Source organism: Prionailurus bengalensis, chromosome E4 (assembly GCF_016509475.1).
Source record: "Prionailurus bengalensis isolate Pbe53 chromosome E4, Fcat_Pben_1.1_paternal_pri, whole genome shotgun sequence".
NCBI lineage: Eukaryota > Metazoa > Chordata > Mammalia > Carnivora > Felidae > Prionailurus > Prionailurus bengalensis.
Genome location: NC_057360.1, coordinates 13,549,471 through 13,566,350, shown reverse-complemented (window position 1 = coordinate 13,566,350; position 16,880 = coordinate 13,549,471). Strand labels below are relative to the sequence as shown.

At 38.8% G+C, this 16,880-nt stretch overlaps 1 protein-coding gene across 1 annotated transcript in view; it reads right to left on the bottom strand.

Moving 5' to 3' along the window:
• PRRC2C (proline rich coiled-coil 2C) overlaps positions 1-16,880 on the bottom strand; it is a 98,160-nt gene that overhangs the window by 70,287 nt on the left and 10,993 nt on the right. The window contains 2 exon segments of the mRNA XM_043568325.1: positions 1,171-1,348; positions 2,731-2,892. Coding sequence (XP_043424260.1) covers positions 1,171-1,348; positions 2,731-2,842 — 290 coding nt within the window. The 5' untranslated portion in view covers positions 2,843-2,892.

The window sequence follows — 16,880 nt, the reverse complement described above, 5'->3', positions numbered from 1 at the left end:
TTAAGAAACTTAACAGATGCAATATATTTCTGGTATACTGAGACCCGTAACTAACTTGCTACTACAAAATAATTCTACAACTAAGAAACAGAGAACAATGTCTTTGACAAGCTTTATCCAAGTAAAGTCAAATTTACTATATAAAGTTCCCCAAATAGGAATACAAAAATTTGATCACAGATACAGACAAAAAGCACCAAGTACCCAATTGCTTGTATTATTTTTCCAAATTACCACTACTTCACTTGGTCATTCAATAAACTTAAGAGCCCTGCATAATCCCTGAAACACAGAATGCTAAACATGCATTGAATAAGGTCATTATTAATTCTATCACAGCCTTCCTGCTAATTCTTTATTCGTTCAAATAACATTACTTGAGCACTTAAAAATGTGCATCAGGTATAGTTTCAGTGAACCAGGCAGGCAGGAATTCTTAGTATCATGGAAATTATTTAACAGAATCAACTCCTAATTATATTCGGAGAATGCCAGATATGGTGGGGGTTTGAGGGCGCCTGACATGGTACAGAAGAAGAGTTGTGATTAGCAATTCTGTCATCTGTTGTTCTACACTGACACATGGAAACACTGCCCCTAAATATTCTCACAAAAACAAATTCATCATGGGAGCCTGGGTGGTTGAGTCGGTTAAGCATCCAACTCTTGATCTTGGCTCAGGTCATGATCTCACAGTGACAGAGCCCTGCATCGGGCTCTGGGCTGACAGCTCGGAGCCCGCTGGGAATTCTCTCTCTCCCCTTTCTCTGCCCCTTCCTCACCTGTGCACACATGCTCTCTCTCTCAAAGTAAATAAACTTTAAAAAATGAATAAAACTTTCTTTAAAAAACAAATTCACCAAAAGTTGGCTATGTAAAAGATTTTAGATGGCATGAGGTATCTAATACATGTAGCATAACGTCTAGCACGCAGGACGAACGCAAATAGAAGCTCTCTCCAGGGCACCTGGCTGGCTGGAGTCGGTGGAGTATTCGACTCTTGATCTCAGGGCTGTGGGTCTGAGACCCATGCTGGGTGTGGAGATCACTTAGAAATAAAATCTTAGAAGACAAGACAAGACAAGACAAGACAAGACAAGACAAGACAAGACAAGAGAAGTTCTCTAAAGAAAGGGGAATAGTTTCATTCTTTAGTTGAGTTTGACTCACTTTTCTTCTTCATGCTGTTCTTGTTTTGATGCCCATCCTGTGCCATCTTTAGGTACAATGTTCACATTAGGGTCATTGCCTTTGTTTTCTGCTTTGAGACTTGGGAGGTTAGCAGGTGGAGGCATACGCCGTGAAATACCAACTTTTCCGAGACTCTGTAATCCATGTCGAGCTGCAACTAAAGATCAATAACATCAACTTTCTTAGAACATCTATTTTATCGCTCAATTTATTCTTAAAACTATATAGAAAGACAACAGGAATTAATGAAATCTTGAACTATTATTTCCTAATATTTTAAAATATGAACTTCATTCATTCATTCATTCATTCATTCATTCATTCTCAAGTTAGTTAACATACCATGTACTCTTGGCTTCAGGAGTAGAATCCAGTGATTTGTCACTTACATATGACACCCAGTGCTCATCCCAAAAGTGCCTTCCTTAATGCCCATTACCCATTTTCCCCACTCTCATCAATCTCTGAGTTTGTTCTCTGTACTATACATCTCCAAACTGTATAGTTTGGAGGTGCCTGGGTGGCTCAGTTGGTTAAACATAGTATCTGCCTTCAGCTCAGGTCATGATCTCACAGGTTTTGAGTTCTAGCCCTGTATCGGACTATCTGCTCTCAGCCCAGAGCCTGCTTTGAATCCTCTGCACCCGCCCCCCCCCCCCCAACCTTCCTCCTGCTCCTCTCGCACTGGTGCTCTCTCTCTCTCAAAATAAATAAACAAACTTTAAAAACAAAACAAAACCTTTAAAAATGAGTCTCCTATGGTTTGCCTCTCTCTGTTTACATCTTATTTTTCCTTCCCTTCCTCTATGATCATCTGTTAAGTTCCTCAAATTCCACATATGAGTGAAATCATGTGATATCTGTCTTTCTCTAAGAATTTTAAAACTAAGCCACATGCCAGCAACATAACCCACAGTAGAAATATTAAACTATCGAGTTACTGAAAAGATGATTTAAACAGTTTAACAACCAACCCTATTTACTATGAAAAGGAAAAACATGGGTGAAAACATGTCTTGTAATCTTTTCAGGGAATCTATTTTAAACCCCAAATTTAGTACATATTTAGAATATGCTAACTTCTCATTCATAATGAATACTGCTAACGTACCATACATACATAATGTCCAGTTTTCACCTTTCACTGTAAACACTGGGTTCAAGTTATCAAGAAACAAACAAAACACCCCAGGACTGTCTTTATTCCATAACTAAAAGTGGTGGTAAATACCCACTAATTCTATGCCTACCAATCTCATTGAATGAGATTCCCCTTTGGAACCACACAGTTCTACTTATTGTCTGCTGACAACAAATAAGAAAATAAAAAACATATTTTAAAACACTTATAAATTTTCAGCTGTAAGATTATTTAATTCTTCCCCTGAAAAATGAACACATACACAAAGTCTAATGTACAGAGGGCTGCATAAACATGGGTTTGTCCTAGCTCCTAACAGGAATAGCTCCAGAATACCAATCACGGTAATAAAACAAAACCATGAAAATCATAAAAATATGCCACTTGTTTTTACTCACCTGTGGTTTTCTGAGTTTCTAAAGATTTACCCTTGTAAGTATTAAATAAACTGAGTGTTGCATACTTTTTCCCATCCTTTGCTTTTGTGCTCTGGCCTGACTTCTCCGACATTTCGGTGGAAACTCATCGAGTCCGAAACCTCCTGCCACACCCCTTCAAACCTTTAAGACACACATGAAAATGAAAAGTGAGGAAAATTTTAGAATTTATTAGCTAGCTTACTTTAAGAAACTCTCAGTAAATTCAAACGTTCCCAGAAATTCTGAAAAATAAAAACACTGAGAAATGAAATCAATCTTCAATAACTCATATCAACAATAATTTCAGGACACCTGGTTGCCTCAATTGGTTAGGCACCCAGCTCAGTTGGCTCAGTTGGTTGGCTCAGTTGGTTAGGCACCCAGCTTGGTTTTGGCTCAGGTCACGATCTCACGATTCATGAGATCAAGCCTTGCACTGGGCTCTGCACTGATAGTAAGTAGCCTGCTTGGGATTCTCTCTCTTTCACTCTCTCTCCCCCTCCTGCGTGCTCATGCTCTCTCAAAATAAACAAACTTAATAATAATAATTTCATACACTCCTTCAATACTGTCAAACCGTATCAATCAAAGTAAACTGTCCTGCCTTCAGTTAACACATTAGTGGTTTATAACCACTTAACTGTATCAGAATAAGAGTTTTAATCCAGAGGCTCCTGGCTAGCTCAGTTGACAGCACATGCTACTCGATCTCAGGATCATGAGTTCGAGCCCCATGTTGGGTATGGAGCCTACTTAAAAAAAAAAAAAAAAAGAAGAAGAAAAAGAAAAATTTTAATCCATACTGAAATGAATAGTTCAACTACAGTAAATCTATGGAGACTGTCTTTCTATTTAATAAACAAAAACTATTCAATTTAATAGGCTTGAGACGACAGGCATCAGTTCAAACATATGGAATGTAAATATGATACAAGGATTACCATCATTCCTCTAAATTGCATGCCTCTGTTTTCAGGCAGTATGTGTCTTAAAAAACTACAGTAATTTAACAATTTAGAATAAAAGAAACATTCTATTTTCTCTGCAAACATTTCCTCATAAACCTAAGGTACATAAAAACAGTATTCTATTTCATGGCTATGGATTTAATGTTCAAGAAGTGGTGTGAACTTGTCAAAACAAGTCTCTCTATATAAAAGAAGTTATTAGAAGAAAATAGTATTTTTATGAACACTCATATACAAACAAAAAGAATTTCATCTTTGGGGCTAATATATCCTAATCTTGTGTGTGCCTTAACTAAAAACCAGTCTATTAATAAACACGAAAAATACACAAATTAGCTTATACTATTTTCCTTCCATTTCATGGAGTTCACACATATCAACCTTACGGTTTTGTTTTATATTTAAATATGTCTTTAAGTGGTTAGGGTGGAAGTAGGGCATAAGATGGCCAATTCTACCCCCAAACCCTACACCCATCAATAGCTAAAAGCACTGAGAACTGAAGCACAGAGAATAGATACATACATCATGCAAAAAGTATTCCAAATCAAGGAATGCCTATGCAGACTCTAACATCATAAAGATCATTTTGCCTACTGGTTTTACATTTGTCAACTGTAGAATCAACATCACATGCAGAGGTGTGGTGTTACAGGTATATCAACCACCACATTCAATATATGTATAGTTCTACAGAATTTACCAAAAATTTTCACATTATCTCATTTCAGGCTAATAACTAACTGTATACTATAGTTAGTATTCTGATTTTACAGATGAAGAAACTGATGTTCACAGGTAAATGGGATTGGATTTGAAATCAAGGCTTCTGGGTCAGTCCATTATATCATGCCACCTCCTCCCCACGTAACTGTAGATAACCAGTTAGCTCTCCAGGTATACACTTAGCAAACAAGCTCTCCTTGATATAAATTGTGAAAAGGACTCACCGGCAACCAAAAGAACTACATGATATATAAATAGCTTGCTATCTGCTACCATATATGTAAGAATGCATACAATTCATTCCATTCCTAAGGTGCTAATGATGATGATGGTGTAAAGAGCTGTACTCCCAGAACCTATTGTGTTGACATATTTTCACCAATACCATGAACAAAGATGTAGGGAAAACATATATTCATCTACAATGACAAAAACAAAAAAAGGGGCAGTGCATATTTACTAGATGATGAAATTAAGATTCAAAAAGATCTCTCTTCAGGTAAGAAAAAGTAACTGATATATCAAGAAAAAAAGTCAGTGGCGACTGGGTGGTTCAGTGGGTTGAGCGTCTTGACTCTTGATTTCAGCTCAATGTGTCCCTTCCTTTGCCCCTCCCCTGTGCTTGCGCTCTCTCTCTCTCTCTCTCTCAAAATAAATAAATAAATAAATAAATAAATAAATACATAAATAAAAGTAATAATAAATTTAAAAAGGAAAAAAAAAGAAACAGTCAACTTGTTCTTTCACTCTCATTTAATGGCAGTTTAACACCTTAAACCTCTCAACCACTCCCTGCCACACTGTTAGTGGAGACCCTCACATGCCTACATCATAGACAAAACAACGTTTTAAGAAACTCCTCAAACACAGGGGCAAACCTACAAGCCCACCTGCATCTACATCCATCTTTCTCAACAGCGTCCCTGTCTCCAACTACTGGCACAGGGGTTCTCAACCATCATGTACAACTTACCAGAAATGCAAATTCTCAGGCCCCAACCCAGACCTGCCAAATCCAACCCTGAGGATGGGGCCCAGCATTCAGTTTTACCCAGTCCTCAGGCGATGCTGAGACACACACAAGTTTAGGATTTGCTGATTTATTAAAAGCAGATATATTCTAAGCCATGGTTCTTAATCCTTGCTGCACACTGGAATCACCTGGGACTTAAAATATGTCAGTATCTGTGGTTTCAAGGTGGGGCCTGGGCATCAATCCTTTGTTTGAAAAAATTCCTCAGCTGATTCTAATATGCAAGCAGTCTTCAAAATCACTGCAGTAAAGGGGATGTATCTTTCTTCCTATTCCTTAAAAAGAAAGAAGTGAAATAAAATATGCCCTTCAGTACATACTCTTTTCTCAAAAGAGGTTATTAAAATACACACTGGGTGTACTCTGCAGTGAGAAATACGGACAAAGAATCAACTTATTAGGCCACAAGAATACAGAGTAAACATGTGCTTTCATATGCTTATGACCTGCTCTTGTTTTTATGTTTTACAGTACCTACTACACCAGAAAAAAATATACATCAAATACACAAGATGGTATATAAATGAATTGAATGATAATTCCATCAAAAGGACAAACTATCACTTAATGTACCTAACTGGTATAAAAGAATATGCAGCTTAACAGGGGTTTTTTGAAGTTTTTATTTATTTATTTTGTGAGAGAAAAAGAGGGGATGGCGGGGGATGGGAGCAGAGAGAGAATCCTAAGCAATCTCCATACTGTCAGCACAGGGCCCGACAAAGGGCTGGATCCCACGAATCATGAGATCACGATCTGAGCCAAAATTAAGAGTTGGACACTCAACCAAGCCACCCAAGCACTCCACAATATGCATTTTTAAAACCAAAGAATTGGACGGGGTGCCTAGTAAGCTGTCGATTAAGCATCTCACAGCTTGTGAATTTGAGCCCCATGTCAGGCTCTGTGCTGACAGCTCAGAGCCTGGAACCTGCTTCACATTCTGTGTCTCCCTCTCTCTGCCCCTTCCCCCACTCATACTCTGTCTCTCAAAAATGAATAAATGTTAAAAATTTTTTTTTAAAAAACCAAAGAATTGGAGCCATAGGCAATAAAACTATAAATCAGAAAGGTCGATTCCACTACAGTGGTTTGCCAGTTGGTATGAGAACTTTTAGTTTAAGGCCAAAGTTTAATTTAGCCTACTTGCTTTTTGGGGTGTTCCTTCTGAAAGACTTGAGAAAATATACCCTGAAAAAGCCCCAAGTAGACTGAATCTTAGCTAACATATATCTGAAAGAAAAGCCAATGACTTGTTCAAAATTTAAGATTACTTTTAGGACAAAGTATCAAAAGAATCCAACCAATCTAGCCTAAGCATGATCAAGATTTACCTTCACTTTGTATAATGTACTTAAAAAATATTTTTTAAGTGGAATTCCTGTTTGGGTGCCTAAAATAAATCAAAGAATCATAGCTACACAAGAATTTTCTAAGAAAGTAATAATCGGGCCTGACAGGTGTACACTTTCAGCTAAAATGAAGTAACAGGGATCAGATTTACATTCCCTTACTGAAACAATTCAACTCAAAAACTGGACAAAACACATTTTTATATATACCATCCAGTATATATAGACGTGTATCTGTATATACACATATGCATATGTATAATTTTTATATGTAAGTAACACCAGAGCCTAAGATACTGCACATCAGGCAAGAAAGTACAGTGATCCCCAAAAGACAGAAAAAAGTGAATTGAGACCTACGGTTTCCTGAATTTAGTGCCTAGAGAGTTCCCAGGTCATGGCACTCAAGTGGAAGCTGGCAGACTGCCTGAGCGGAAAACTATGAAGCTGAGCTCAGGGTGCTAGGACAGAATATTTGAAAGAGAGTTATACAGAGAAAATGCTACAGACCTGAAGAGGATCCCCCTTGAATATTCAGCACAGTACCAGTGTGCAGATGTGTGTTAGGAAGTTACCAAAGCCAGGAAAGAACCTTCTTCTTTTTTTCTTTTTTTTTTTAATATTTATTTATTTTTGAAAGAGAGAGAACACATGGGGAAGGGGCAGAGAGAGAGAGAGGGAGACAAGAGGGTCCAAGCTGGCTCTGCACTGACAGCAGAAGAGCCCAAACTCAGGAACCACAAGATCATGACCTGAGCCTGTCAGAAGCTTAACCCATTGAGCCACCCAGCTGCCACAGGAAAGAACCATTTTAATCAGAGGAACAGTACATGCTATTCACAAAGGGCGGGGAATAGTGTCTGTTCTCACCAGCCAGACTTAAAAAACAACAACAACGAAACTCTTAAATCACTGGGTATTGGATAGAGTATTAACAAACACCTCATCTCAGCAGTGGTTAAAAAAAAAAAAAGTACCCAAAGTAAAAATAAACACTGATCTGGAAATCTTAAAGCAACACTCAAAAGGATCAAACTGTTGTTCCCCAGTAACCAAGTCTGAAAGAAATTTAAAGAATGTATATAAAAAAGAAGGAAAATCCAACACCCAAAGAGAGTAAAATCTACACTGTTGCATGCAAATAAAAAAAAATTACACAAACAGACACGAAAAGATGAACCACATTAAAGAATCAATCAATTGAAACCAACCCAGGTGACCCAGTGGCCATAAACCATTGTTAAACCAGTTTTTTAAAAGTATAACTGCATTCTATATATTCAACAAGGTGACTACAAATAGAGACATGAAAGATATTTAAAAATCAAAATTTATAGAAATGAAAAACACACTGGATGGGACTAGCAGCATTTTAGGCATTTTGATAAAAAAAAAAATAGCGAACTTGGAAGTCATCAGTAGATGAAAAGACAATGCGAAAAAAAGAACTTAAGAAAAAAAAGTATCAGTATGCCTTGAGACGACTTCAAGCAACCTAATCTTTGTGTAATAGCAGTCACTTAAGCAGGGTGAGAGAAAAAATAATGACCAAATGTTACAAATTTGATGAAAACTACAAACCCAGGTCCAAAGGGCTCAACAAATCCAAGCATAAAAAATATGAGGAAAATCACACCAAAAGCACATCATAATCAAATTGTTCAAAACTAAAAATAAAGAAGGGAGCCTGGCTGGCTCAGGCAATAAAATATACAACTCTTGATTTTAGGGTTGTGAGTTTGAGCCCCATGTTGGGTGTAGAGATTACTTAAAAATAAAAAAGTCTTTTAAAAAAACCTGTAACAATAAAGAGAAAATCTTTTTTTCCCAAATTTTATTTTTGAGAGAGAGAGAGAGAGAGCACAGGTGAGGAAGGGGAAAGAGAGAGAGAGAGAGAGAGAGAGAGAGAGAGAGAGAGAGAGAGAGAAGAGACAGGAATCTGAAGCAGGCTCCAGGTTCTGAGCTGTCAGCACAAAGCCTGACACAGGGATCAAACCCACGATTATGACCTCACCAGAAATCAAGAGTCAGACACTTAACTGACTGAGCCACCCAGGCGCCCCCTAAGGAGAAAATTTTAAAAGCAACAAAAGAGGGGCACCTGGGTGGCTCAGTCAGTTGAGTGTCATCATGATCTCACAGGTTCGAGCCCTGCATCAGGCTCTGTCCTGACAGCTCAGAGCCTGGAGCCTGTTTCGGATTCCAGGTCTCCTTCTCTCTCTGCCCCTCCCCCCACTTGTCTCTGTCTCCCTGTCTCTCAAAAATAAATAAATGTAAAAAATAAAAAAAAAAATTTTTTTAAGCAACAAGAGAAACAAACATAAAAATAACAACAGCAGGGGCACCTGGGTCAGCTCAGGTTATGATCTCACAGTATGCGAGTTCGAGCATCACACTGGGCTTTGTGCTGTCAGTGTAGAGTCCACCTCAGATCCTCTGTCTCCCTCTCTCTGCACCTCCCCTGTTGGCGATCTCCCTCTCTCAAAAATAAGTAAACATTAAAAAAAATTTTGTTAAGGATACTTAAAATAACAACTCTTGTTGGAAATGATGCAAGTGAGAAATGTTGCAGCCTCATGCCTGAAAGTATTGAAAGAAAAAGACCCTGATGAACTTAGAATTCTCTACTGAATAAAAATATCTTTCAAAACTGAAGAACAAAAAAGGGGTTAGGGGCTTTCTCAGACACAAGAAACCTGAAAGAATTCATCACTAGCAGGACCTACACTACAAGAAATATTAAATATTAAAGTTCTTCAACTAGGAAAAAAAATGGCAACATCAGAATCTAGATCTACAGAAAAGAATGAACCACACCAGAAAGAGAACTAAAGGAATAATATATGAGATTTTTTTTATTATTTAAGTATCTTTATCCCAGGAATGCAAGGTTGGTTTAACAATCAAAAATCAATGCATTTCACCATAGATAAGCACACGATTATCTCAATATCAAAAGGCACATGACAAAGCCAATACCTATCCCTGATAACAATTCTAAGTAAACTAGGGCTCATCTTGATAAAGGGTATGTATGAAAACCAACAAAAAAATAAAGTCTATTAGTAAAATCCAAAAACCTATAGCAACATCATACTTAATGGTAAAAGACTGAATGCTTACTCCTGTCCTCACAAAGATCAGGAATAAGGCAAAGATATCAATTCTCTCCTTCTGTCCAACACTGTACTAGAAGTTCTAGTCAGTGCAATAAGAAGAAAAAGAAACAAAAGGAATTCAGAATGGGAGGGATGAAATAAAACTCTTGACTTTGCTGAACTGATCATATTTGCAGAAAATCTAACAGGTTCTAGAAAAAGCTATTAGAGGGGCGCCTGGGTGGCGCAGTCGGTTGAGCGTCCGACTTCATCCAGGTCACGATCTCGCGGTCCGGGAGTTCGAGCCCCGCGTCAGGCTCTGGGCTGATGGCTCAGAGCCTGGAGCCTGTTTCCGATTCTGTGTCTCCCTCTCTCTCTGCCCCTCCCCCGTTCATGCTCTGTCTCTCTCTGTCCCAAAAATAAATAAACGTTGAAAAAACAAATTTTTAGAAAAAGCTATTAGAACTAAAAAAGAGTCTACCAAGGTTGCACACAAGACACAAGATCAATATATAAAAATCTGTTGTAGGGCCCCCTGGTTGTCTCACAGGTTCGGGTTCCTGTGATCAAGTCCTCTGTGTTGACAGTGCGTAGCCTGGTTGGGATTCTTTCTCTACCTCTCTCTCTGCCCCCCCTCCCTCCTCGCACTCTGTCTCTGTCTCTCTCAAAAAAAATCGACATTAAAAAAAAATCTTTTTTTAAAAACATAAAATTACAAATCATTGAAGAAGACCTAGATACATGATGCTATGCCCTGTGCATGGATCAGAAGACCCAATATATATGAGACGCGATTCCTTGCCAAATTGATCTACAGATTCAAAGAAATCCCAAACAAAATCAAAGAAGGAATTTCAGGGGGAGAGAGTGGTAGAATTTGTCAAGCTGGTTCTAAAACTCATAAAGAAATAAACAGGACCTAGAATAATCAAAAGAGCTTTAAAAAGAAAGTTGGAAGACCAAGACATTGGTCACCTGATTTTAGTACTTATCAAACAGCCATGAACACAGTGTGGTATTGGCCTAAAAAAGACTGATCAATGAAACAGTACAGAGTGCAGAAATATAAATATACACAGGCATCTGATTTTTTACAAATGTGAAGAAAATGCAGTGGATAAAGTACAATCTTCTCAACGAGTGGTGGTAGAGCAATTAGGTATACATAATATACAAAATATGAATTCTAATCCATACCTCCTACCATATACAAACAACTCAAAATGGACCACAGCAAAGAGTACAAACTGAAGTTAGAAGACATGAGCATTCCTGAGATCTAATGCACAGCATTATGGTTACAGTCAAAATGATACATTATATACACAAGAATTTAAATGTTCTCTCTACACAAAAAAATAACTATGTGATGAAAAGAACATCAACTAATGTTACAGTAATAATCATCTGGCGGTACAGAAATGCATGAAATCAAGTCAACACACACACCTCAAACTTCTACAACGTGATATGTTAATTGTATCCCAATTTTTAAAAAGGGGGGCATAGACAAAATGTAAAAACTTAAAACAAGGGAGAAAGTCTTCGCAACCCTGGGTTAAAGAATTATTTGACAGCACATTAGAATCTGCTCTCAGGGGTCTTTGTGGTGACTGAAAGGATAGACAAATATGATCATTTCAGACAATAACAAATGCTACGAATGAAACCACACAGGATAATATGAGAAAGTAAGACACAGTGGAACTACTAGTTGATCGCCAAAGGCCTCCCTGAGGGAAACGCTTCTGACTTGGATCTAATGGGGAAGGAGCCTGCTTCAAGGATGAAGAAAAAGCAAATACAAAGGCCCTAATGTCCTGACATGCTTATCATGTTTGAAAACATAAAAGCTGAGTAAGTAGAAACTAGTGAGAAAGAGAGTTGAAAGGGAAAGAGAAGTTTGCATGAGAAAGTCTATTAGAATTTTAAATGTTATCTTTAAAGTAATGTGAAACCATTTGATTCCGAACAGAGACGTATGTTTGGTTTTAAAAATATCCTGGCTACAATGTGGAGAATGGATTGTGGAGAGCCAAAGGTACAAGGTGGAAACATCATAGACTGCAACAGCCTAGGCACAAGATGCAGCTGTGGCTAAAAATTGGAGACTAGATACATGAGGTCACACATAATATCAACACTAAAAGGAGTTTGGAAGAAGTTGATTCCAACCCCTGTGGATGACCTGGAGGGGCTGAAGACTTGAGTGGGGGAAGTAACTGCAGATGTGGTGGAAACAGCAAGAGAACTGAACGAGAAGTGGAGCCCGAAGATGGAACTAAATTGCTGCAATCTCCGCATCAAACTTAAATGGATGAGGAGTTGCTTCTTAGGGATGAGCAAAGAAAGTGTTTCTTGAGATGGATTCTACTCCTGGTGAAGATGCTTGAAACAATAAAGGATTCAGAATATTACATAAACTTAGCTGATAAAACAGTGGCAGGGTTTGAGAAGACTGACTCTAATTTTTTTTAAGTTTATTTATTTATTTATTTTGGGAGAGAGAGAACATGATCTGGGGATGGGCAGACAGAGAGAGAATACCAATTCAATTGATGTGGCAAACTTCACTGCTGTCTTATTTTAAGAAACTGCAACAGCCCCCCAACCTTCAGCTACTACCACCCTCATCAGTCAGTAACATCAAGGCAAGATCCTCCATGAGCAAAAAGATTACGACTCACTGAAAGCTAAGATGATGGTTAGCATTTTTTTATCAATAAAGTAATTTTTCATTAAAGTATATACACTGTTTTTATAAAACATACTGCTATTGCACACTTAATAGACTACAATACAGTATAAACATAATTTTCACATGCACTGGGAAACCAAAAAATTTTTCATTTGATTTGCTTTATTGAGGTATTTACCTTATTACACTGGTCTGGAACTGAACCCACAATATCCCCAAGGTATGCAAGTATAGCCACAGTTGAGAACCACTGGGGGGATAAAACTAATTTTGATCTGGGATAAGTGGGTTCATGTCTGAGGGAGAGAGGCAGGAGAAGAAGTCAGAGTAGGCAGCAGAAGTCAGATTTTGCAGAGCCTAGTAGACTAGGATAGGACTATTGTCCAATTTAAACTAAATGTCATGAAGAGCCACTGGAGGAAAATTAATAAAAAATCTCAACTGCTGAGTAAACCCAGGGCTGCATTCAGCAGATCCACACCTTCAGTAACAGAACAATACAATTTACACAATCAGTAATTTATTTAAAAACCCTTGAAACAGTAAGCTCAACAGGTGCATTTCTTTTCAATCTGCCAGATTCTGACTTCAAAAACTATATTGTCACAGTTACAAAGGAACTATAGCTTCTATAAAGGAACTATATAGTCTTTTTAGTTTAAAAAATTTTTTTGTTATTTGCATGCCATTAAGAATGTATTTTTTTAACATTACTGTCTTGCTTACGATGTACCTATAAAAGTGAATCATTAAGGCCTGTGGGTCAGTCAACACATCATCCTTGCAAGGGGCCAGGCTGATCTCTGTTATGGGTCCAATTTTAGTATATGTGCTGCCCAAGCGATCACTCAGGGTCAGTCTACGAAAACAAAGCCTATGAGGGGCGCCTGGGTGGCTCAGTCAGTTGAGCATCCACCTTTGGCTCATGCCATGATCTCGCAGTTCCTGAGTTCGAGTTCCGCATCGGGCTCTGTGCTGACAGCTCAGAGCCTGGAGCCTGCTTCGGATTCTGTGTCTCCCTCTCTCTCTTCCCCTCCACGGCTCACTTGCGCTCTTTCTCAATAATAAATAAATATTTAAAAAAAAAAAAGCCTATTGAATAATAGTACACCCCTCTTTAAGGGAAGAGAAAGTAATCTTATTTTTTTTTAAGTTTTGTTTTTTTTTTTTAAGTTTTTTTTTTCAACACTTATTTATTTTTGGGACAGAGAGAGACAGAGCATGAACGGGGGAGGGGCAGAGAGAGAGGGAGACACAGAATCGGAAACAGGCTCCAGGCTCTGAGCCATCAGCCCAGAGCCTGACGCGGGGCTCGAACTCCCGGACCGCGAGATCGTGACCTGGCTGAAGTCGGACGCCTAACCGACTGCGCCACCCAGGCGCCCCTAAGTTTATTTTTTTAGTTTGAGAGAGAGTGAGAGGGAGAGAACATGCACGTGCCTGGGGAAGGGGCAGAAAGTGAGTGAGAGAAAGAATCCCAAGCAGGCCCTGCACCAAAGCAAAGTGCAGGGCTCAAACTCACGAATTGTGAGATCATGACCTGAGCCGGTACCAAGAGTTGGACACTTAACCAACTGAGCCACCCAGGCACCCCAGTGATCATATTTCTAAATTCAAGGTTCTAGGACTCTGAGCAATGATGGTCAGAAACTAACATTTTTCCCCAAAAGTAGATACACCAAAACATGTGCATTTACATTTTCAAGATTTAAACAATGAATATACATATCACCTTGTAAACAATTTTTTTTTTTTTTTGCAAAAAAGTGTTAAGATGAAATAAGTGAAGAAGGAAAAAAAGCTAGTATTTCAAAAGCAAATAGACTGTGGGGCACCTGGCTGTTTCAGTCAGTAGAGCATGCTACTTTTTCAAAAAATTATTTTAATTTTATTTTTTAAAGTTTACTTATGAGAGAGAGAGAGCAAGGGTGTTCAAGTGAAGGAGGGGCAGAGAGAGGGAGACAGATTCTCAAGCAGGCTACATGGTCAGCACAGAGCCCTACACAGGACTTGAAACTTTGAGCCATGAGATCATGATCTGAGCCAAACTCAAGAGTTAGACACTTAATCAACTGAGCCATCCAGGTACCCTTTTTTTTAATGTGAGACAGAGACAGAGAGAGAGAGAGAGAGAGAGAGAGAGAATGAATTCCAAGAACGCTCCACACACAGCATGAGCCCTACGCAGGGACTCGGGGCTGATCCCACCACCCTGGGATCAAGACCTGAAAGCCAAGGAAAGCCACCCAGGCACCCCAGAGTGTGCAGTTCTTGATATTGGGGTCATGAGTTCAAGCCTCACGCTGAGCATGGAGCCCACAAATATACATACATAATAAAAGCAAACAGACTGCTTCCAAATGGTCTAAAGGAAATTTGGAAGGCAGTAGTTTATCACAATATAAACACCAACCTTTCAAAATGAAAGGATGACACTCAACACTGGTAACAAAAAGATGGTTTTTACGAAGGACAACCATCATAGGTTGAAAATTATTTGAAAAAAAATCTGCAAAAGGTTTCCACATCAAGGCAAGATTAGCTATGATCCCTTAAATTCCTTCAGTCTCAGAAAGTGTAAGATTCTAAGGCTACTCACCATTACATAAGGATTTACAAGTATTCAATACAAAAAAACATTATTTTTAGTGACATTTAAAATCTAGCATATTTCAGTGGCGCCTGGGTGGCTCAGCGGGTTAAGGGTCCAACTTTGGCTCAAGTCATGATCTCATGGTTTGTGAGTTCGAGCCCTGCATCAGGTTCTCTGTCAGCACAGAGCCTGCTTCAGATCCTCTGTCCCCTTCTCTCTCTGCCCTGACCCCCCCATCTCAAAATAAATAAATAACAATTTTTAAAAATCTAGTATATTCGAAAAAAACCCATACTTTCACAAATTGCCAATTTGTTAAATTCAACTAAATGCCAATCATCTTTCTGACCACCATGGGCTTCTAAGTATCCAAGCTCTGTTTACCTCTCTTTCCTCATTAATCTTACGGTGAGAATTTAGTTCCTCTGGAAAATGAAGTACAATGTCCCATTGATTTAAATAGTTAACATTAAAAAGAACCTGCAGCCACTTCCAAATAAGCATACTATATACACACAGCATATGTTTTATTAAAAAAATAAAGGAAGAATCTCTACTAATAAGTAATAGGTATCACATACAAATATAAAAAGTAAAAAGATTCTATATAAACCAATTTCTTTGGTCTCTATGACTGACAGTTTTGTCTCTCTTTTTCCTATTTCCCTACATAAATGGTAACATGCTTTTGCCATCTCTCTTTACCAGCTCTCTCTATGCGCTTTCCCGCTGGCCATCTCATCTACTGTTCACTGCTTCGGTAAGGATAATTACCAAAACTCTCCTTCAAACTACAATCTTTAGCGGGATCCTGGCTGGCTCAGTTGGTGGATGGAGTGTGGCAACTCTTGATCTTGGGCTTCTAAGTTTGATCACCACAGTGGGTGTAGAGATTACTTAAAAATTACAAAACAGGGGCACCTGGGTGGCTCAGTTGTTTGGGCAACTGACTTCGGCCCAGGTCATGATCTCACGGTTCGTGAGTTCGAGCCCCGTGTCAGGCTCTGTGCTGACAGCGCAGAGCCTGGAGCCTGCTTCCGATTCTGTGTCTCCCTCTCTCTGCACCTCCCCTGCTCGTGCTCAGTCTCTCTCTGTCTCTCAAAAAATAAATGTTAAAAAAATTATTTTTAAAAATTACAAAACAAACTACAATCTGCACGCACACATTTTTAATTGTAGAACAAATGTCTTTGCTTAAGTTTCTTGACAGAACTACAACTCAAAATGCTTGATTCCCCTGTTCACTAATACAAATATTTACCCAGTGCCTACTGTACTACTATTAGGCACTACTAGGAACAAATGAAAAAGGCATGGTGTCCTCATCAACTGAGTGGAGATAACAGGAAACGTAAGAGGGTTGGAAAAGGCTTCCAAAGAACTGGGAGTGAAGACAGACAACCAGGCAAACGATGCAGTGACAATCAGTGCTGACACCCCAGGAGGAGCTGGCAACTGGGGCTATAGAATGGTCTTCCCAAGCCTGAGCAGTTTGAAGACTCTCATTATTAATGTCCAGCAGCACATCCAGGAGTGGGAAGTGGAGGGAAACACACAGCAGCTGGAACGAAAAGGAACTAGAGCTGTGCCAGACACGTGTAAAGAAAAACAAGGGAGAGGAAGACACTGCCAGGAAAATGGTCAGAGTAACATTTCACGGA